Here is a 21,578-nt window from a genome sequence, read left to right on the forward strand (position 1 = left end):
CCCCGTGGGTCGTGGCGGGGGGCTGGACAAAGCCCCAGTGTGCTGGGCCCACGGCCCGCGGGACAACGGCAGCTTGTTGAGGCCGCGTGGGACGCCACCTCCGGAGGTGGGGGCGGGGCGCTCCCCCCACCTGGCACTGTCAGGCGCGGGAGGAGGGGGGTACGTAGTAAAGAGCCCCCAGGTGGGGTCCAGACCCTCAGATTTGGGTTCCGGCTCTGCCTAGACCTTTCTGGGGCCCCAGGGAAAGCATTGTTTCTCGCTGCCTGCTTTTCTACAGAAACGTGATGGAGTTGGACTTGGATCACTAAGGGCTCTCTGCTCTTCAGTTTCTGTTCGCGACAAGAAAAACGGGTAAAGTCCCTCCATTACATCCCCCCATCCATGCAGCCAGTCTATCAGCCAGCCTCCTTCCTCTTCCACTCATCCAGCCGTCCAGGCTCCCACTCTCGTATTCATTCATTCACCCTCTGTATACTCATCCATTCTATCCATCCATCTATACATTATCTCCCATCCATCTATCCTATCCCATCCCACCCATCCATGAATCCATCCTCCCATCCATCCATCTATTCTCGCATCCATTCATCCATCCACTCATCTCATATCTATCCATCCCGCCATTCCTCCCTTCCATCCACTCTTGCCCCTATAAGAATGGTGCCATGTAAATAAGCTCTGCTAGTAGTGGCCCCAAGAAATCAGAGGTAAATTTGTGTAAACGAAAGTGTAAAAGGGTTTCAGTCACCTGGGTCCTGTGTTAGGAAACTACAACAGACTGTCTTTAGAGGCAAGACCAAGATTAAAGGCCCTGTTCACCTTTTACTTGCTGGGTGATGCTGGGGAAATCCCCACAAGGCCCCAACTGACCTGATCTGTATGTCTCAGGATGAGGAGATGAGCCCCTCCTGGCCACTAGGACCAAGCATGTAAAATAACAGACCAGACACCAGACACCTCTTACGGGGACTGAATAGAAGCAGTGGAACCAACTTTGTTCCTCCAGCCATTGCCTCCATCCTTTCATCTATAGCAGTAGGTGACTGCAGGGTAGCATTGGCACATGACTGCATTTAAGAAAAAAACTTTTCTTCATTGCTTAACTTCACAAGTGTACATGGGGCTGCCTGTTTCAGTTCTCTGTGTGCCAGGGTTCTCACACAAACCCAATTATTCAGCAAATACTTACTGAGCACCTACTCTACAGTAGGTACCAAGGATATAGCTATGCATTAGGAAGAGATAGTTCCTATCTTCATCCACTAATAGTTCTCAAGAGGAACAGGATGCAAGCCATGCATGTAGTTTAAATTTTTCTAGTTGTCATATTAAAACAAGTAGAAGCAAATGGTTAATAGTATTTTTATTTAACCCCAATATATCCAAGGTGTTATTGTTTCAGCATGTAGTCAGTATTTAAAAGTATTAGTGATATATTTAATGTCCTTTTTATTATATTAAGTCTTCAAAAATCTGGCATGAGGTTTATACTTTGAGCCCATCTCCATTCAGACAAGTCATATGTCAAAGGTTTAACAGCCGTATGTGGTTAGAAGGGAAAGGAAATAAGATAATAGACAAATAATGCATTTACAAAAGGTCACAGTTTTCCATGAAAGAGAGGGGGGAGGGGGACAGAAAGAACCTCCCTGAATGGATGACTTTCGAGTGGAGAGCTGGCATATAAGGAGGACCCAGCTGTTGGAAGAGTGGAGAGAATATTTCCAGCAGAAGAGATAGCCCTGCAAAATCCCTGTGGTGGGAACAGTGGCCTCTGTGAAGAGCCAGTGCAAATGGAGTGGAGGATGCTAAGGGGAGGTGGGAGAGATGCGGTTAAAGAGTGGAGTGGGGTGGGGGGTGAGCATGCAGGATCCTCTATAACCATGATTGGGGTTAATGTTGTTTTCTCCTTTATGTGACAGACAAATAGTGGGAAACTTTAACCAGGAGGCCATGACATCTGGTTTACATCTTACTTCCTCACTTGAGCTCCGAGGGTCTGTGAGGAGGCTACTGCGGCTGTGCAGCAAGAGAGGCTAGTGCCCTGGGACAGAGTAGACCAAGAAGTTGGAAAGAAGAAGAGGCACTCAGCATGTATGAATATGCAGGCAGGGCAGGGGACAGGCTTTGCAGATAGAGGTGAGGGGAAGGAAGGAATTCCAGGGTGGCTTCCAGGTTCCCTACCTTGAAAATCACTATCTGTACTACCACAGAAATGAGAGCAGGGTTAGTCACCAAATCAACACAGGGTTATTGGGCACCAAGCTACCCATGAAAAATTGAACCAAAGATGCACTGACATTGTCTTGGGCTTCCCAGAATGCCCTGCCTCTGGGTGGCATAAAGAAATACTGATAAAGCAGCCTCACTTCAGTCTTGCCCTTAGCAGCAATGTGAGCCTATGCAGGTGAGTGAGTGTCCCGGGTCTGCTTCCTTATCCTTAGAGGAGGCAATTCTAACAGCCCTTTGTACCTCCAGTTGGAGGTTAGGGGGAATGATCAAGCCACATGCATGAAAGAGGGGTTGGGGATTTAGCTCAGTGAAAGAGCTCTTGCCTGGCAAGTGTAAGGCCCTGAGTTTGGTCCCCAGCACCGGAAAAAAAAAAAAAAAAAAAGGAAAAAATAGAAAAAAAAAAAAAGCAAAACACATGCATGAAAGAACTATGTAGGTTAAAAGCCCTAAAAAAAAATGTAGTTATTAAACTTAACGCATTTAATAGCTATGTACTGTTTAGTCTTAGAAAGTGTTAGTTATTGTGAGTACAATTTTTCTTACATAAATCATGAAGTGACTGTCTTACAAAGCCAATAATCTGAAGATGCTAAAATGCAGGTCTCACCCTGTCATTCTCTTGCTTAAAACCCTTCAAAATAGTTGCTCCCTCAAGATGCCCATGCTATACTACTGGGGAACTCTATATTATGTAACATGGGAGGGGAAATTAAGGTTGCAGATGGAATTAAAGTTGCTAATCAGCTGACGTTGAGAAGGGAAGATCACTGTGGTTATCAGGTTGGATCCAATATAGTCACAAGGTCCTTGCAAATGAAAAAGGGAGGCAGAACAATAGGATCAGAGGGGAGGTAAGGACAAAAGCAGAGGGGGGAGTGGTGTGATTCTTAGTTTTAAAGATGGAAGGGTGTCATGAGCCAAGGAAGTTCTCATATCCCGGAACTGTTTTTCACATCAAGATGGTAATGGGAGGGATGGGGTTGAAGTGGGAGGGGGCACCAGCTGCAGTGGCTCACTCCTGTAAACCCAGCTACTCAGGCAGAGGACATGGTTCAAAGCCGTCCTGGGCAAAAAGTTATTGAGACCCATCTCAAGAAACAAGCTAGGAATGATGTTTCAAGCCTGTGATCCAGCTACTCTGGAGGCCTGTAGGTTGGAGGATAGAGGTCAGAGGCCAGCCCTGGGCAAAAACTCGAGACGCTGTCTGAAAAATAACTAAGAAATAAGTAAAACAAAAGGGCCAAGGGTGTGTCTCAAGTGGTACAGTGTCTGCCTAACAAGTGTAAAGTCCTGAGTTCAAACCCCAGTAACTGCCGAAAAAAAAAAAAGAAAGAAAGAAAGATGGTAATAGAGCATCTATCTCAGGCACAATGGCAGATGTGATTTCTTTAGAAGACTTTTAACACACAATAAAATATAACAAATATCTTTGGAAATGGATAGCTGAGATTGTGTGTGGAGGCTGGTGGTAGAAGCAAGATCCCCAAAGACAAAAAAAAAAAAAAAAAAAAAAAAAAAGAAACAAAATCCAGACTCGTCTCTAAGTGATTCTGATTCTTCATTTCCCCTGGGAGGAGGTAGCTCATTTCAGGAATAAGAGACTTCAGGAGTTACAGGTAGAAAATGCAAGGCAACAGATTCGCTTTCAGAAGAAACTCAGCCCTGCTGACACCTTCATTTTAGCCCAGAGAGACCCACTGCAGACTTCTGACCTCCAGAACTGTGACATACCATGTTCTCTCACCAATGCCCTTAGGAAGCCTGCTTATCATAGCCTTGTGGGATCTGGCGAGGGCTATGGTGACCTTCAGCATGTTGCTTAACTTCTCTTGGTCTCAGTTTCATCATCTATAAAAGGGGAGAAGAAAAGGTTAATAGTGTGGGTAAGCCAGAGGACATATTTAAGGCACTCTGTATGGGCACACAGTGCCTCATCATTGTCCTCATTGCTGTCATGGAGCAATTGACAGGGTTAAGGAGCCTGGGTTCTGCTCCCCTCATTAGGGCCTTGTTTCCACATCTGTATAGAAAACACAAATGCACAGGTTCTTCAGCCTCATCTCTGCCCTCCTTGGCACTCTTTCCTGGCCACTTCCTCAAATGTGCTTCATGCTGTCTCTGACCTCGCCCATACCATTCTCTCTGCCTGCAAAGCCCTTCTGTTCCCTTTACCAGGCTAGCTCTCATTTCCTCCTGGAAATCTTGACTGACACCAATTAGACTTGTTGGATGCCAATTTGATGCTTTCCCACACTATCTAACCTGCTTCTGTTATGTTGTTTCTGTGACTTGTGTACTTTTCATTTGGGGAAAAAAATCTTAAATCCAGGTAAGGATATGCCTACTTTTTGCTTCAACTGTGTTTTTTTTTTAGTATAAAATAAAACATTCCAAATAAGTGGTTGAAGTCCCCTTTCCTGTCACCAATTCCTTCACTCTTTCCAGAGGCAACAATGCTCATGAACTTGATGTGTCTCTTTCGAGACCATGTTTTTAAAATTTTCAATGCCTATATATACCCATAAGAATAGAGAACATACTTTCATGTGTGTTTACAATGAACACAAATTGCAACCTTTACAAATTTTTTTTTGTCATGCAACACCTTCCTTTTATTCACTCAACAATGAATTGGGGGGATATTTCCATGTTGATAAAGATCTGGACAACTTTTATCACTGTATAATATCTCATTATTAGAATTTATCCCATCAGATCCATCATCTTACTAGTGGATATTTAGATTGTTTTCTAGCATTTTCTACTGTTATAAAGAATGTTGCAAAGGACATCCTCATATATGTAACCTATGGACAAGTGCAAAGAATTCGTTAGGGAAGGTTGTCACCTTGCACAGTGGCTACAAGACGAAGACACTTCATGGGGCTGTGCAGCTGTGGGTCTCTAGGGTAAATGTCCAGTAATGAATGCTGGGTTGTTTGGTGTACACATTTTTAAATTTAGGAGATACTGCCCAGTTGCCTTCTAAAGCGTGAGTCTATCAATAGCAGGTAAAAGCTCCTTCCTGTTCTCATGCCTCACTAACACTAGGCCTCAAAAAGACATTGGTATGCTCTTGTTTTTGTAAACTGATATATTTCAAATCATCTTTTTTTGGGGGGGAGGTAAGACTGGGTTTTGAACTCAGGGCTTTGTGCTTGTAAAGCAGGTACTTTACCACTTGACCACACCTCCAGTCCACTTTGATCGGTTATTTTTGGAGATATGGGGGAGGGTCTGAGGAACTATTTGCCCAGGCTGGCCTTGAACCATGACCCTCTTGATCTCAGCTTCCTTAGTAGCTAAGGTTACAGGCATGAGCTTCCAGTGCCCTATGTGTATACATGTTGGACTACCTGTTTTCAATTCTTTCAGACATCTATTTAGGGCTTCCTGTATTTTTGTTTCATGGTTTGTAATTATCCATTTAATTAGTGTGTCGAATTACTTACTCATTCGCTAGATAGTATTGGCTGTCTGTCAGGTGCCAAACATTGTGCTAAGCCCTGGGAACACAGTGTCAAATATGATGAAAACTCACTTGTGGAGGGAGAGTCTGAGGATTTAAATGAATCTGCCCAGAGTCAGAGAAGGTATTCCTGAGATAAAATGCAAGCTGAGATCTAGGCAAAGGGGGCAAAAGAGCCCACAGTAAAGGAAACCTCAAGGTTAACAGATAAGTGTGTATTTATAAGTTCGGGGGTGGGAAAAAAGGGTGAAAGCAGTAAAAATAAGGCAGATGAAGTTGATGAAGTGGAGTTGGGCACCACTCCAGCCAGAGCCTTGCTGGTCAAAGTAAAGAGTTCCATTTGGTCCTTTTTTTTTTTTTTTTTTTTTTTTTGTGGTACCAGGATTTGAACTCCAGGCTTTGCTCTTGCTGGTCAAGTGCTCTACCATTTGAGCCACATCTCCATCGTCCTTATTTTAATGGTTGGGATGGGTTGAGCAAGGGTCCACTAGAAGATTAATCAGGAAGCTGCTGCAGGTGTTTGAGGTGAGTACTGGCATGCAATTGGTGCTTAAGAATCAGAAAGCCAGAGGGGCTTGGTGATACAAACCTACTCTGGAGGCATGAGAGGGGTGAGGGGTGGGGAGGGAGGGACTGCCTGGGAGAGAGCATAGGTGACTGGACTGGCCACATTACCAACCGACCAAGTGACTTAGGGGCCTTCTTTGAGTAAGAAAATCTAGTGCTTTTTATTTAATAAAAGGTGACCATTTTCAGATGCAGCATTTTTAGATCAAGGGAAGTGCAGCTGGAGACGGCAAGTGCCCGCGGCAGGCAGCCACCCTTGGCCAGGTGTGCCCCAGGGGGTCGGGAAAGCGAGGCTGGGAGAGGAAGGTTGAGAAAGCGGAGAGACCCTGGCAGTTGCGATTCCAACAGCCTGCGTACTTAGCCGAGAGGCGTGCCTTTGGCCCAACCACTCAGAGAGGCGGGTCCGGGAACCGCCCCCCGTTCGTTGCCTTGGCAACGAGACGCACAGGTTCGCGCGGGACGAAGTTGCGGTTTGGGCTGGGCTTTGGGGAATCGTGTCATGTCGCGACCGAAGGTAGGAGTGATTCCGATCCAGATGCTTTCATAACCCTTAGAGAGTAGTGGGGGAGCCGCAGAGGGATTCAGAGCTGGGGTATGGATGTCCCCGCGAAGGATCCCCGGTAGAAGGAGCGGGAAACGCCGAACCCAGAGGAAAGACTACAAGTTCCGGCATACCGCGCGCTGCCCGAGCTGCCGCGCATGCTCCGCAAGCCTGGCCTGCTGGCGGGAAAGTCTGGGAGTTCAGGAGTCCAAACTTGGAGGTTTTTGTGACTCCGGGCGAGGCTCAGAATCCCAGATTTTCTGACCTGGGGAATCTTGTTCATCCCGTTGCTCGCCTGTCCATCCACCCACCCATTCATCCCCCACAAAAACTCTAGTGCTTTTTCCAAGCCCGGTGTTGGGCAAGGGACACAGGTAAATCAAACAAGTCCCTGCCCGTGTGCCCCTCCCCCCCTTTTGGTGTGACTGGGGTTTGAATTAGGGTTTCATGTTTGCAAAGCAGGTGCTTCACTGCTTGAACCACACCTCTAGTCTCTTTTGCTGTGATTATTTTGGATATGGGGGGGTGGTCTCGACAACTGTTTTCCCCCGGCTGGCTGCTGATAGCCTCTGAAGTAGCTAGGATTACAAGCATAAACCACCTGAGCCCAGCTAACTCCCGCCTTTTGAGAGTAGGGAAATGAGATCTAAAGAAGAAAAATGAATTACTCTAAAATCCAGCTCCTCCTCCCCAACCTGCTTCATATCTCCTATCCCAGTCAATGGAGAGTCGCACTCCATTTCTTTAATTCCCTCTGCTTATCTTCTTCAAACTTCCCCTTTTTACCAGGATCATTATTTCTATGAATGCTAATGTCGCTCTTCCCTGCTAGATTCTGGGATCTAGTATGAGTTCCCTGTATCCCGAGTGTCCAGCACAGAGCTGATGCCAGTTGTTCACTGTTGAATTACCTACTGCTTGCCCAAGCCAAAAAACTGGGGTCCTGGTTTTTTTTTTTTTTTTTTTTCAGCAGCACTGGGGTTTGAACTCAGGGCTGCACACATGCTAGGCAGGTACTCTACCACTTAAACCACTCTGCCAGCCCTTTTTTTTGTGTGTTGGGTATTTTCGAGATAGAGTCTTAAGAACTATTTGCCCAGGCTGGCTTTGAACCACAGTCTTGGTTTCTGCCTCTGGAGTAGCTGGGATTACAGGTGTGAGCCATTGGTGCCTCACTGGGGCTCTAGTTGGACTCCATCTTTACCTCCCACATCTAATAAAGCCTCCTCTAACTTTCTGAAGCTATATAAATTCATTTTTCTCTCCGCCTCAACTACCATTATACTAATCATGATCCAGTTCTTATCTTAAAAATAATAATGCTCTTTAAATACAGATTGGAACACATTTCACTTTTTTCTTTTGGCGTACTTGGGTTTGAACTCAGGGCTGTATGCTTGCTAGGCAAGCACTCTACTACTTGAGCAACTCCACCAGCTCAACATCTCATCTTTTTAAAGTATTTTATCATCATTATTTGGCATTATTGGAGTCTGAACTCAGAAGTCAGGGCTTTGTGATTGTTAGGCAAGTGTTCTACCACTGAGCCACATATCCAGCCCTTAGAGTATTATAAAAACAAAATAAACATCTCCTACACTAGTCCCTTTCCAGATCAACCTGCCCTCTTCCTTTGCAAGAAGTAATGTAGCTGGAGGATGCACCAGTACAGATGCCTAGCAGTCTATACTGTGAACACCAGAGTGTAGATGACAGAAAAACAATAACAGACTGCTTCTTTGTGACATTATGTATTTTGTTGTTACTGCTGTCACCTATATATTGATGTGGGACTTTGTAGTTTCTTTCAAATGACCCAGGGAAATGGGAATATAAACTTATTAAAAGAGCGTGCCATGGTATACTGTTTGTACCCTCACAAAAATATGCCCAGAGAAGGCCAGAGGTCAGAAAGCCATGTGTTCCAACCTGTCATCTTACCTCTTCAGGGTTATAGTCCCTGAGGCCTCAGCTCTGAGGTGTGCCGGGAGTTGGATCAGACAGGAAGGAAGCTGGGACTGAGGGAACCAGGTGGGCAGTAAAGCTGGCCTCCGGTGAGCTGATCATAATATGTAAGCTGGTGTGGCAAACAGCATCCAGTACGAATGTCCCCACCTGGCAGATAGTACCAGGGAGCTTGAAGCAGAGCTTGGGGCATGCAGCCAGACGTGAAGGAAGCAGGCTGTGACACAAGCAAATGCTCTTTCTGACTCAACACCAACTGGTGCCATTCATGCCCTCTTTCCATTTGGAAGAAACAAAATGAGAACTGTAATAGAGTTCTCTGTTTGTAGCCCATGAGAGCAACTGAGCCATCTCTGAGTTATTTTTTTCTATAAGTTTTGTAAACTTGTCTTTTCTAAGTGCACTATTTTAGTGATTTGGGGAAATATTCAAATCCCTAGGATCTTTTTCACATCAAGACAGTAGTAGGACTTCTATCTCAGATGACATTTCTTGAAAAGACTCACTTAAATATGGCTTAAAATATAACAAATATCTTTGGAAATGTATAGCTGAGCTTGTGTGTGGCGGGGAGTGGGGTGGTTGGTAGTAGAAGAGAGATCTGGAAGGACTATAAAAAGGAAAAGTAAAAACTGGCTGTGTCACTCACTCTTTCTTTACGTCCCTTGGGGAGGAGGTTGCTCACATCACAAACAGCCCACTGTGCAGAGAACTGGAATTGAGGGCTCTCCCTGAAGCTGCACCCTTCAGAGTGCCTCCCACCCCCCCCCCCCCGCCCACCTCAGCAAAGGTGTTAACTAGAATAAATTTATCCTTGAGCAATGGGAGACCCCTAAGAGGCTGGTCACCTCTGCTGGGGTTCCAGGTAGAGAAACCGTCTCTTCTGTGGAGCTTTCAGTTGCTGAACACAAGGGTTAGAAGGATGGTGCACCTGGAGAGCTCTGCACCCTTCCCACATGTCTTGCCCTGTACATCTCTTCCTGGTAGCTGTCCATCTGTCATTTGTGTACTTTGTAATATCTTTTGTGATAGACCACTAATTTTTTTTTTTGGTGGGACTGGAGTTTGAACTCAAGGCTTCATGCTTGCAAGGCAGGCACTCTACCACTTGAGCCACACCTCCCAATGCTTTTTGTTCTTTTTTTTTTTTTTTTTTCGGAAAATGGAATCTCATGAATTATTTGCCAGGGCTGGCCTTGATCCATGATCCTCCCTATCTCAGCCTCCCAGGTAGCTAGGATTACAGGTGTGAGCCACTGGCACCCAGCTATCACTAAATATTTTTTAAAACACACAAAACCAAAAAATCTTCCCAGAACTCTTAATCTGGGATGGGTCCTCAGGCTAGTCTGAGAAATATTAGCCAAGATAGTAGTGTGCATGGTGTCAGGCAGGAGTAAATGTTAAAGATCTCTGAAAAACCATAATTGTGGCCTCCATAATGAATTTTGTATTAATTATACAATAAAAGATGTTTGTAATGAATTACATGACAATTGCATAATTGCATCAGAAAAGATATTTCACGATTGATTTTTGCTGTGCTAGGAATTGAACTCAGGACCCAAATGGTCTACCACTAAAGCCACATACCTACCCCAGAAAAGATATTTATTTATTATTTCGGTGGGACTGGGGCTTAAACTCAGGGCTTTGCACTTACAAAGCAGGCGCTCTACCACTTTAGCCACACCTCCAGTCCATTTTGCTGTGGTTGTTTTGGAGATGGAGTCTCATGAACTATTTGTCTGGTCTGGCCTTGAACAGCAATTTTTCTGATCTCAAACTTCCCAAATAGCTAGAATTACAGGCGTGAGCAGGCTCAGCAAAGATATTTTAAGTGGGTAAAGAAACAGAAAATGAGGGCTGGAGGAGTGGCTCAAGTGGTAGAGCACCTGCCTAGCAAGTGTGAGTACTGAGTTCAAATCTCAGTACTGCCAAAAAAAGAAAAGAAAAAAAAAAAGAAAAGAAAGAGAAAATAAAACACCTGTTCATGATAAATCCAAAGGTTTCTGCAAACTAGCACAATTAATTGTTTACCTAGGGCATTGAAAACCAGGTCAATATATACAAATCAGTTATGTTTCTGTATGTGAATTAATTTCCAATGTCTGCTATAACAAATGACCACCAATTTAGTGGTTTAAAGCCACACAAAATGGCCAGGCACCAGTGGCTCCTGCCTATAATCCTAGCTACTCTGGAGGCAGAGATCAGGAGGACCATGATTCAAAGCCAGCCTGGGCAAATAGTTCAAGAGACCCTATCTTGAAAATACGCACCACAAAAAGGGTTGGTGGAATGGCTCAAGGTGAAGGCATTGAGTTCAAAACCCAGTACCGCAAAAAAAAAAAAAAAAAGCCACACACAAAGTTATTTTTTTTTAACTCCTGAGTTTGAATCAGGTCTAAAATCTAAAATCAAGGTGTTAGCAAGGTGGCATGCACATCTACAGGCTCTAGGAAAGAATCCATTTTTGCCTTTTCCAGTTTTTAAAGGCTGGGCCTATACCTTGGCTCACATCCCCTTTCACTGTCCAAGCCAGTCTTTCTCACGTTATGTCAGTCACTCTGACACTGATTCTTCTGCCTCTTTGGTGCACAATTTTTTTTCTTCAAGTTTCTTTGGTGCACATTTAAGGACCTTTATGGTTACATCAGGCCCACTCAGATTAGCCACAGTAATCTATTTTAAGGTCACTTGATTAGCAAGCTTAATTCCATCTGCAAGCCTTAATTTCCCCTTGTCTTATAATGTAACATTTTCTTCTGGTAAGAGTGTGTGTGTTAAACTCAGCACTTGCTAGGCAGACGCTCAATTACTTTAGCCATGACTCCAGCCCTTTTTGCTTTTACGTATTTTTCAGATAGGGTCTCAAGGTTTTGCCTGGAGCTAGCCTAAAACCAAAATCCTCCTACCTACTTGGTCTCTGTAACCCCTTGTAGCTGGGGTTACAGTGCGTACCACCATACCCATTTTGTTGGTTGAAATGAGGTCTCAATAACCTTTTTGGCTGGCCTCAAACCACAATCCTGTTGATCTCCACTTTCCAAGTAGCTGGGATTGCAGGTGTGAGCAACCATGTAACATAACATACAGGTTCTAGGGGTTAGAATATGTATGTCTTTGGGGTGGCATCATTAAGCTAGTCACAAGTTAACTATCATCAGATAATTTAAAAATATTTACAATAGCATCACAATATCAAATGCCTATGAATAAAATTAATTTAAAACATGTAAGACTTCTGTATTGAAAATGAGAACACATTGGGAAGAAAATTAAAGAACACTTAATGGACAGGTAGACCATGTTCATGGACTGGAAGACTCAGTACTTTAGGATATCACTTCTTCCCATGAATGATCTGTGATCAGGATAATCCCAATAAAAATTCCAACATGCCTTTTAGTAGAAATTGACAAGCTGATTCTAAAACTTGTATTGATAGGACTGGGGATCTAGCTCAGTTAAAATAGGTGCTCAGCACGCATAAGCCCTGCGTTCAATCCCCTGCACCAGAAATAAACAAAATTTATATTGAAGTGCAGAGGACTTGTAGTTGAAAAGATAACATTGAAAAAAAAAGAATGTGAAGGACTTACACTACCTGATTTCTAAATTTCCTAGAAAGCTACAGTAATTAAGACAATGTGATAGTGACAGAAGGATAGACAAGTAAGTAAATGAAATAAAATAGAAAAAAATTAGTCTAGTAATACACACTGTTGATTGAATTTGACAAATGTGCCAAAGCAAGTCAGGAAAGGGAAAGGTTTGCAGTCAGAAACTCTGGAGCAACTGAAGAAGTTGAGAAAAATGGAACTGAAAGCAGGGATAGGATTAAAGATAGAATTTTTAAAAGATTGGGATGGCTTGATAAGTGCTGGATGAGTTGGAAGGGCTCAGATGGAATAATGGAATACAATGTCACTTCCTTTTTTGGGGGTTAACTTCTGTGGGTTTTATAAAGCAGTGTCCCTCAACCCCCTCCACAGCCCTGTGAGGGGTAGGATGGGGCGGTAGGCAGAATTCTAACATGCCCCCAAGATTCCCACCCCCTGGTATACATGCGATGTATAACTCCCGCCCCTTGTGTGTGTGTGTAACCTGTGAATTTGATGGTATGGTTACTACCAAGATACACTATGTTGTACAAGGTGCCATCATAGCCTACTTGGAGGGGGTGGGTTGGAAGTCAGGCCAGGTGGCCTAGGGGAAAACAGACATCCACATTGTAAACTGCCTGTGGGGGACACATTCCAAAGAATTGCAGGTAGCCTTTAGGGACTGAGTAGTCTCAGCTGGCAGCTAGTAAGTAAACAGGGTCCTCCAAGCTCAAGCAAGTAAACTACCCACAGTGTAAAGGAGCTTGGAGGAGGCCTCCAGCCAGATGAGAAACACAGCTCCAGCCAGCACCCTGACAGTAGGTAGCCCGTGAGACCCGAGCAGAAAGTGCACATACGCCTGGCCCTCAGAAACGATGGCAGTGAGTGTCCACGGTTTTAAGCCAAATTTGTTACACAGCAGCAAAAATGTAATGCAGATGGCAAATCTGTCCAAGCTGCAAAGGTCATCCAGTTCTCATCCACTGAGGACTTATAAAGTCCATTTTGGGTAAAAGGAATCAACATTGCTCTGAGAAATTGACACAGTCACCTCCTGGACCCTGGAGCTAATCAACATTCAGAGTTAGACTAGAAGGTCACATTGTTCTCACAGAGGAACTCAGCTCTCCAAACTGGGTCTCTAGATTGGTGTTTGGAGCGTTGGAAACCTGGCCTTCGCTACACTGGTTTTGGCTATGAAGCAAGCCTACAGCCAGGTGCCCTTGGAATTCATTCCAAGGACATCGGGTGAATTCTGCCCTGATTTTCTGGGCACATGATGATTGATGGATGAGAACCTGGGCTTCATGCTCCGGACCTAAGCGGTGTTGAGTGTGGGGGTTTGAGCAGTAAGCTGGGCCAGGAAGGCAGATGGGCACGCAAAACCCGTTACTTTATTTTCCTTTGCAGAATCAAAATTACAAGGGCCATGGACTGCCAAAGGGGAAAGAGCGGTGAGTGGTCCCACTCAATACATAAACACAGGACTTCCTTCCTTCCTCCCTCCCTCCCTACCTCTCTCCTTCCCTCCCTCCCTCCCTCCCTCCCACCCAAGTTGATGTGGAGGTGATCCCAGAGAGAGGTGCCTTACTGACAGGCTGTCACTGAAGGCACGTGAGCTCCATGCCATTGCAGACTTCTCCCAGTGATGAGAGAGCTAGAACATCTATCCCCCCACTCCATTAGCTGTGTGCTGTACAGGGAGGAGCAGGTGACTTTCTGTCCTTCAGTTCTGCTCCAAGTCCAAATTGAGCATGTCTGGAACCAGAGAGCCCTGGGGGAGAGAGAGGTACAGGTGCTGGCGGTGGAAAGCCCTCTGATTGGTGTGCACACAAATGGAGAATACCCAAGGGGTGTGGGCAGACCCCCAACAGTGCATGCTACAGGTTGTATGCACAGAAAATATTAGCAATTACAGATAAACATCCATGTATATGTGTTTCCTAGTGCACTGGCAGGTATATACCTAGGTGGAATTGCTGAGGTCAGGGTACATGCACATTCAACTTTATTAAAAAAAACCCATGTGGCTCTTCCAACGTGCGTTCTAACAATAAAGGAGGAATTTCTACTTTACTTTGGTGTTGTCCAAACTTGGACTTTCAGGTTTTTACCAGTCCAATAAGTATGACATGGTACCTGATTGTTTGAAGATGCAAGTTCCTCTCCCAAGGTTTATGCAGTCTACACTCTCATCAGCACTAGAGGATAATTATCATTTTCCCACATTCTTATGAACATTTGGTATTTGTCTGATGTTTAACATATTCTCCATTTTAATGGATTTTGAAATCGTATGTCTTTGTAGTTTTGGATTGAGTTTTTTCTTTTTTTTAGTATCCCACTTGTTCTACCCTACTGATTTTTAACTAAAGCTCTTTAATTGATTGATTGATTAGTTTGTTTTTGTTTTTTTTAGATGGGTTTCACTAGGTAGCCCAGGCTGGCCTCAAATTCACCATCCTTCTGCCTTAGCCTCCTTAGTGCTGGGATTACAAGTATGAACCACATGCCTGGCTTCTTATTTTGTTTGTTTGATTATATTTTTTTGAGATAGAGTCTTGCTATGGAGCCCAGGCTGGTCTCAAACTCACTGTGTATCCCAGACTAGCCTTGAGGTCACAGTCCTCCTGCTTCCACCCCCCAAGTGCTGGAAGTACAAGCATACACCACCATGCCATGCTTTTCTTATTTTTGAATGTTTACTTGAATGTTTCTCAAAATTTGATCCCTTTACAAATTAAAAATTATTGTGGGTCCCAATTAACTTATGTGGCTTATATCTATCAATATTTATCATATTAGAATTATAAACTGATAAAAATTTTAAATACTCATTTCTTTAAAAAGCAATACTATACTTCTAAAATGGTAGCATAAATAACATATTTTATGTATTGTAACTATATTTTCCACCCCAAGTTTACTGACAAGACATAATTGTATGTCGTAGTATAATTTTTGCTTCCACATTCATTGATAGTACACAGAGTTCCAGTTGACTTTTATCTGTTTGTCACTTACCCTGTGACTGCGTTGCACTCATCTCTTAGTTCAGGACTTTAGTTCCTTGGGAGTTTTTACAGAGTCATCTCCAAAAATGGACAGTTTTCTTTTTCCTTTCTGGTTTCTGGTCTGTATCCCTTTTATTTTCTTTTACTGTACTGACTATCGCTTCCAACACCATGTGGAGTAAGTGGCAGAGCAGACGTCTTTGCTTTCTTCTGCATATCTGGGGAAAAAAATAGTCTTTGCCATTGCTCATAATGGGAGCCAGAGGTTCTTTCAATGCTCTTTATCACACTAGGGAGGTTTCTCCCTGAGAGGCTTTTTTTTTTTTTTTTGTGGTAGGACTGGGATTTGAACTTAGGGCTTCAGGCTTACAAAGCAGTTGGTCTACTGCTTCAGTCACGCCTCCAGTCCATTTTGCTCTGGTTATTTTTTGGAGATGGGAGGTCTCACAGACTATTTGCCCAGACTGGTCACAATCCTTCTGATTTTAGCCTCCCAGGCATGATTCATAAATGATTGTTTTTTCTACATCAGTTGATAGATCATGTGATTTTTTTGGGGGGGTCTGTGCCCATTGGCATTTCTGGATGTCAAAAAGCAAACCCAGGGAATTCACCACTATGTTCCCTTTGGTCCTTTTCTTTAATCTGTTAAGACAAAGGATTCCAATGATTGATTTTGTAATATTGTACCAGCCTTGCCTATTTGGAGGAAAAAAATCCCTCTATTTGGCTATCGTATGCAATTCTTTTTATATATTGCTGAATATTATTTGCTGATATTTGTTTGTTTGTTTGTTTCCTCCCTTTTCTGGAAGATATTGTGAAGAACTGGGGTTGATTCTTACCTAAACATTTTGGAGAATTCTGCAGTGAAACCCTCTGACCCTGGAGATGTATTTTTTGAAAGTTTTCAAATTATGAATTCACTTTCTTTCATAGCTACGAACTATTCAAATGATCTGTTTCATCCTGGGGAAGCCCACATCATCCTACTGTCACCTGCATGTCTGCAGAGTCTGTAGGAACAGCCCTTTTCATTTGTCCTGTAGGTGATTGTCTTCTCTCTTCTTTGTCAGTCTTGCTGACGAGTAGGTTTGTCAGTCTTATTGATCTTTCCCAAGGACTGGCCTTTCATTGTATTGATTTTTTTCTATTTTCTGTTTTCAATGTTACTGATTTCTAACTCTTCCCTGGGCCTTCTTTGACCTCCCCCTGGAACTGAGAGGACACCTCATGACTGTGGGTGGATGGGGATGTCCAGCTTTCCTATTTAGCCTCCAGTGATATGGGGGGGCAGGTGGAAGCAAGGATGAAAGCACAGCCTTGTTTTATCTTTCACCTTCTCTGACAACACCCCAGCAGCAGTGTTGGGGTATCTTGTTACAACATCCTGGGAAGTTTAGACTCTGCACTTGGCCTTTGCTGGCATAAGTGGAGGTGAGCTACAGATGTTTGCAGTTGTTATCTGTCTTCTGTCCTGCTAGGCTGCTCTTTAGGTCCTTTGCCTGGAGAGAGCAGGGTATTTGTGAAGCTTTTTTGGGGGGGGTCTGTGCCCATTAGTATTTCTGGATGCCCATTGGTTGCCTTCTTAGTCTCCACATCTGGGAAATATGAGGCAAAAAAACAAACTAGAGAGTTCATCACCATGTCGCTTTTGGTCTTGAGGTCCCTAGTTAGTCTGCCTTTTTGTCTACCTTTAAGTCTTCTTAAGTTTCTTTTTGTTTTGTTTTGTTTTGTTTTACTGGCATTTGAACTCAGCTTTGTGTTTGCAAAGCGGGCACTCTACTGTTTGAAACATGCCTCTAGGCCTTAAATAATCTAACTAGATTATTAAGAAGGATGGAAAAAGTTTGTCCCATCTTCCCAGATGAATGCCAGGAAAGGGGGTTTGTAAACACTTATTATATGATAAAAGAATTAGTCATGGTGGGGTCAGGGGCGTGGCTCAAGTGCAAGCCTAGCAAGTACAAGGCCTTGAGTTCAAACCCCAGTACTGTCAAAAAAAAAAATTAGTCATGGCACATGTAAAGCAGGCAGACTATGCCTGGCACATAGTAGGCACTGGAAAAATGCTTATTTTCCAACAATTCAAAGATTCTGTGATTCTCAATTTGATTGTTTTAAGTGTTGTCATACTATGATACTAAGTTCTGAAATTCAGTAATTCTGTCTCCGGCATTTCCAAGTGTGGCACTTAACTGTTCTTCCTCCCTCATTCTCCTGTCCCTGGGCCATCCTAGGAAAATGACTGATCCTGAGCAAGTGTTCTATTGCCTTATTTTGCAGAGAGCAAAGAGCATTGATCCGGTTCAAGACCACTCTTATGAATACTCTCATGGATGTCCTTCGCCACAGGCCAGGATGGGTGGAAGTGAAAGAGTAAGGCCTGCCCCCTCCCCCAACTCTGTCTCCCTTTGTTATTCTTCCAGTTCCCCTGGGACTGTGGTATTTATTTAGCACCCACAGTGTGTTAGATGCATCACTGACACCATCTCCATCATATGAAAGCCTCACAACCATCATGTAGGATATATATCTTCAGAGGTACTGACCCCAGTCAGTCACTTAAGGTCACACAGCAGATAAGTATGAGCATGGGATTTCAGCCTGGTTCAGTTTGACTATTGCCAGTGTCCTGTGGCTCTCAGTAGAAAAGAGGAGTGGAACCACACAAACCTGCTGGCCGGAATCCTCCAGGAATGGACCTAGGTCAAGGACTGCTCTTTGCCACTTATGAGCCCATGACCTAGAATAAGTGACTTGCCCTGTAGGTCTACATTTCTTTTGTGCTGGGCTCTAAGGACAGCGACAGAGACAACAAAGACAAAAATCCTGGCACACAGTAGGTACTGATGTCAGTGAGAGATAAGGCTTGGATGCACATTAACAGAGGCCCAAGAGCAGGACGTTAGGGATAGGAAGGGAGCACCTCAGAAGTTTGGAACCTGTCCACTTCCATCTGTCCATTCTGCTGCCCTCTGAGCAAGACCCTCATCCTCAGGGTCCAAGCTAGAGCATCAGTCCTGCTTTCACACTGAAAATAGCAATAGCTAGGAAGGAGGCAAGGTAAGGTGAGCCCTTCCCTGGAAGGACACAAACCAAAGTCGCTCACATCTCACTTGGCAGAACTTAGCTTTGTGGGCACACCTACCAGCAAAGAGATCTAAAAAATGTGCGCCGTATTTCCCAGGTTAAAACAGAGAATTCTGCTTCTGTAGACAGAGGGAGAATAGATCTGAGGGGTACAGGATCAACAGCCGCATGTGACACTGCACTTGTTTTGCTAGCTAAGCTGGCTGGACACTCTGTAGCACTGTAGTCTCTCTTAACCATCCCAAAGAATCTTCCAGTTAGGTGTCATTGTCACCCCCACTTCACTAATGGGAAACATGGTTACAAAGTAATGAAAATGACATGCTTGAGTCCCTCAACTGGAAGAGCCTTGGACCAGGATTTGTACCTTGTCTCCTGTCTGCAGTCACTGGTGTGTCTCCACCCCATTCTGTCAGCTTCTTAGAGAGCGAAGGGACAAATGAGTGCATGCCATGAGCCCTGGTGCTGCAGTCGGCAGGGGAGAAAGACTGTAACCAAATCATCTCACAAGAAGTTAGGAGTCACTTGTCCATGGCCACCTGCCGTCCAACAGACCAAGACAGCAGAGGCCTCTCTTTGGGACTTTGGGGACTATCGTGGCAATGGTTACTGGTGTTGATGGTGGCAGCTATCAACATCAGTAGATAGGCATGGATTTGCCTTCTTGGGTGTCTCATGGTTGTGGTGGTATCAGAATGGGATTTCTATCCTTGGAGCCAGGGGAACTGATGTAATGAAAGACAAGATGGAGGAGTTAGGGCATATGGCAAGATAGGAAGGAGGGGAACATGGGGACTGGCCTGGGAAAGGGCACTATCCCCACCAGCTGGGAGACCTCAGGCCCCTCCCTGCCCCTCTTCAGCCTCTGCTCAGTGGTCAGGAGGAATGGGGGCTCTGAAGGCTTGTTTGGGCTGACAGCATGGGAGTCACATTGCCTTAAGAATTCTCAAACCAGGAAGGGCCCACAAGCCAGGGCCTTTCCACCAGACACAGCTGAATGAATCCAAGGCCTCATCTTTGGAGTCTGGTATTTCCAAACAGAATCAAGTCTCATTGCAGACAGTCAGCCTGCCAGGCCAGACTTTAGAGCAGATATGACCAGAGGTGTCCTTTTCCCGACTTCCCACTGAGAAAGCCGATGGGAAGCCTGGAATTGCAGCAACCTTGGGAGCCTGAGGGGATGAGCCTCGGGACCCACATTAGGGTAGGAAGGTAGAAGGAAACTGGATCCCCAGTGGCTTTGTGAAGCCAGTTAATATCTTCTGCTGCAATTGAAGAGCAACTCAACTGTGGCAGTTCTGACAGTGGCATGCCAATGAACTTTCAGCCTCAGAGACAACCCTGCTCCACACTGTCCACAAGGCCCTGCCCAGTTCTTCAGCATCAGCTCTGACTTCTTTCCTCCCACCTGGGCTTTTCTTCACATCCTTGAGTGTACTTTCCAACCTCAGGACAACCCTCTCCCTCTGCAAGAACCCTCTCCCACTGTTCTTGACCTGGCTGGCCTCCTCACTCTTCACATGACCTCTTCCCAATGTGGGTGCCTCAGCTACAACCCCACCAGGACCTCTACAGGATTATTCTGTGCTGTATGTCACAATTCCTCATTGTAGAATTACTTATGTCCTTGTTTGTTTTTTCATCTTCCACATGGAACTGTATTCCACATCTGGCCAGGTGTTTTGTTGCATCCTGTATCATTGGCACCTAGCATGCCAAAAAGTATAAATTTAGCGTAAAACTGTAAAGATGCTGCGTGGAGGTGATGCATACCAAATTTGAGCTAATACTTTCCTTTGGGGTGGGAGAGGCGATAGGCTCAGGCAGGGATGTACCAGGGGCTTCACTTATAGCTGCAATTGTCCACTTTAAAAAATTGGTAGCAGGACTGGGCTGTAACTCAGTGGTAGAGCACTTGCCTAGCATGCACAAGGACCTTGGTTGAACCCCAGCAGTGAAAGAAAGAAAGAAAGGAAGGAAGGAAGGAAGGAAGGAAGGAAGGATGAAAGGAAGGAAGGAAATTTTTAAAAAGGCTTCATTATTTAAGCTAAGCATAGTGGTACATGCCTATAATCCCTCCACTCAAGAATCTAAGGCAGGAGGATCTCAAGTTCTGGGCTAGCCTGGGCTACAAAGTAAGATACTGTTTCAACAACCACAACAATTGGAAGTCATCCTGAGGTGTTTTATTTCCTGTCACATCTTTTTTGAACACCCCAGTTCCCAGCACCCCAGCTCTGCTCCCCAGATTTAGTAGTTACCTGCTCTCTCTCTCCCCTTGGCATGTTGGTAAAGAATGGAGTCAGAATTTGGAGTCTGGCGGAGCGGGGTGTGTGAGTCCTGATGGCCCCGTGTCCTTGGTGAGCAAGGCCATTGTGCCTTAGAGCTCTGGGGATGACTGTTGTCACCTCTCAGCCACTCTGAAGACTGAATGAGAGGGGACTTTGTGAGCAGCAAAGATGACCCAGTCCCAACCCTGGATAGTGCAGGCTGCAGAGGGGGCAATGGCTGCCCTGGGGCCCAGGCAGGTAGCATGGACAGGTGTCTCCCATGCCATAGGGCACGGTGGGGACCGTGGTCTGGAGGATGTGCGCTCCATTTGCTGATAGGCGCCAGGAGGCACTTGGCTCAGTGTGGCCAGATCTGGAGGTTCAGGGAAGCCAGTGACTATAGCTAGCACACAAGGCCATCTTCTAGACAGTCCTGATGGACACAGGGCCATGGACCCTTCCTCAAGGCCTCTCAGTCGCACCTGCCTAGGCCCCATGCCCCCACTGCTAAGGGCCTCAGAACATGACCTTTGTCCCCCACACCCCAGCGAAGGGGAGTGGGATTTCTACTGGTGTGACGTCAGCTGGCTCCGGGAGAACTTTGACCACACCTACATGGATGAGCACGTGCGCATCAGCCACTTCCGGAACCACTATGAGGTGAGTGGGCAACTGATCTAAACTTGCTCAGCCTCAGTTTCCCGGCTTGTGAACTGGGGATAATTCCAGCCGAGCGGGCTCTCCACTGCTCTGTCTCACTGCTGTGCTGTGGGCCTGAGAAAGGGCAGGGACTGTAAGGGGAGGTGGGCAGGTCATTGG

The 21,578-nt window shown here is 45.0% G+C and overlaps 1 protein-coding gene across 8 annotated transcripts in view; it reads left to right on the forward strand.

The window, feature by feature from the left end:
- The first annotated feature begins 3 nt into the window (after window positions 1-3).
- The window catches only part of Ttll9 (tubulin tyrosine ligase like 9), a 46,334-nt gene continuing 24,759 nt past the window's right edge, over window positions 4-21,578 (forward strand). For 3 of the 8 annotated variants that reach the window (XM_074074524.1, XM_074074521.1, XM_074074523.1), the window contains exons 1-4: window positions 6,713-6,782; window positions 13,793-13,836; window positions 17,683-17,775; window positions 21,308-21,419. In XM_074074524.1, the coding sequence (XP_073930625.1) occupies window positions 6,768-6,782; window positions 13,793-13,836; window positions 17,683-17,775; window positions 21,308-21,419 (264 nt within the window). In that variant the 5' untranslated portion in view covers window positions 6,713-6,767. Of the gene's footprint in view, window positions 160-277; window positions 352-6,083; window positions 6,227-6,712; window positions 6,783-13,792; window positions 13,837-17,682; window positions 17,776-21,307; window positions 21,420-21,578 lie in introns of those variants that run through there. The other 5 variants (XM_074074527.1, XM_074074525.1, XM_074074526.1 and 2 more) reach the window with 5 other exon arrangements.

This window comes from Castor canadensis, chromosome 5, assembly GCF_047511655.1.
Source record: "Castor canadensis chromosome 5, mCasCan1.hap1v2, whole genome shotgun sequence".
Taxonomy (NCBI): domain Eukaryota; kingdom Metazoa; phylum Chordata; class Mammalia; order Rodentia; family Castoridae; genus Castor; species Castor canadensis.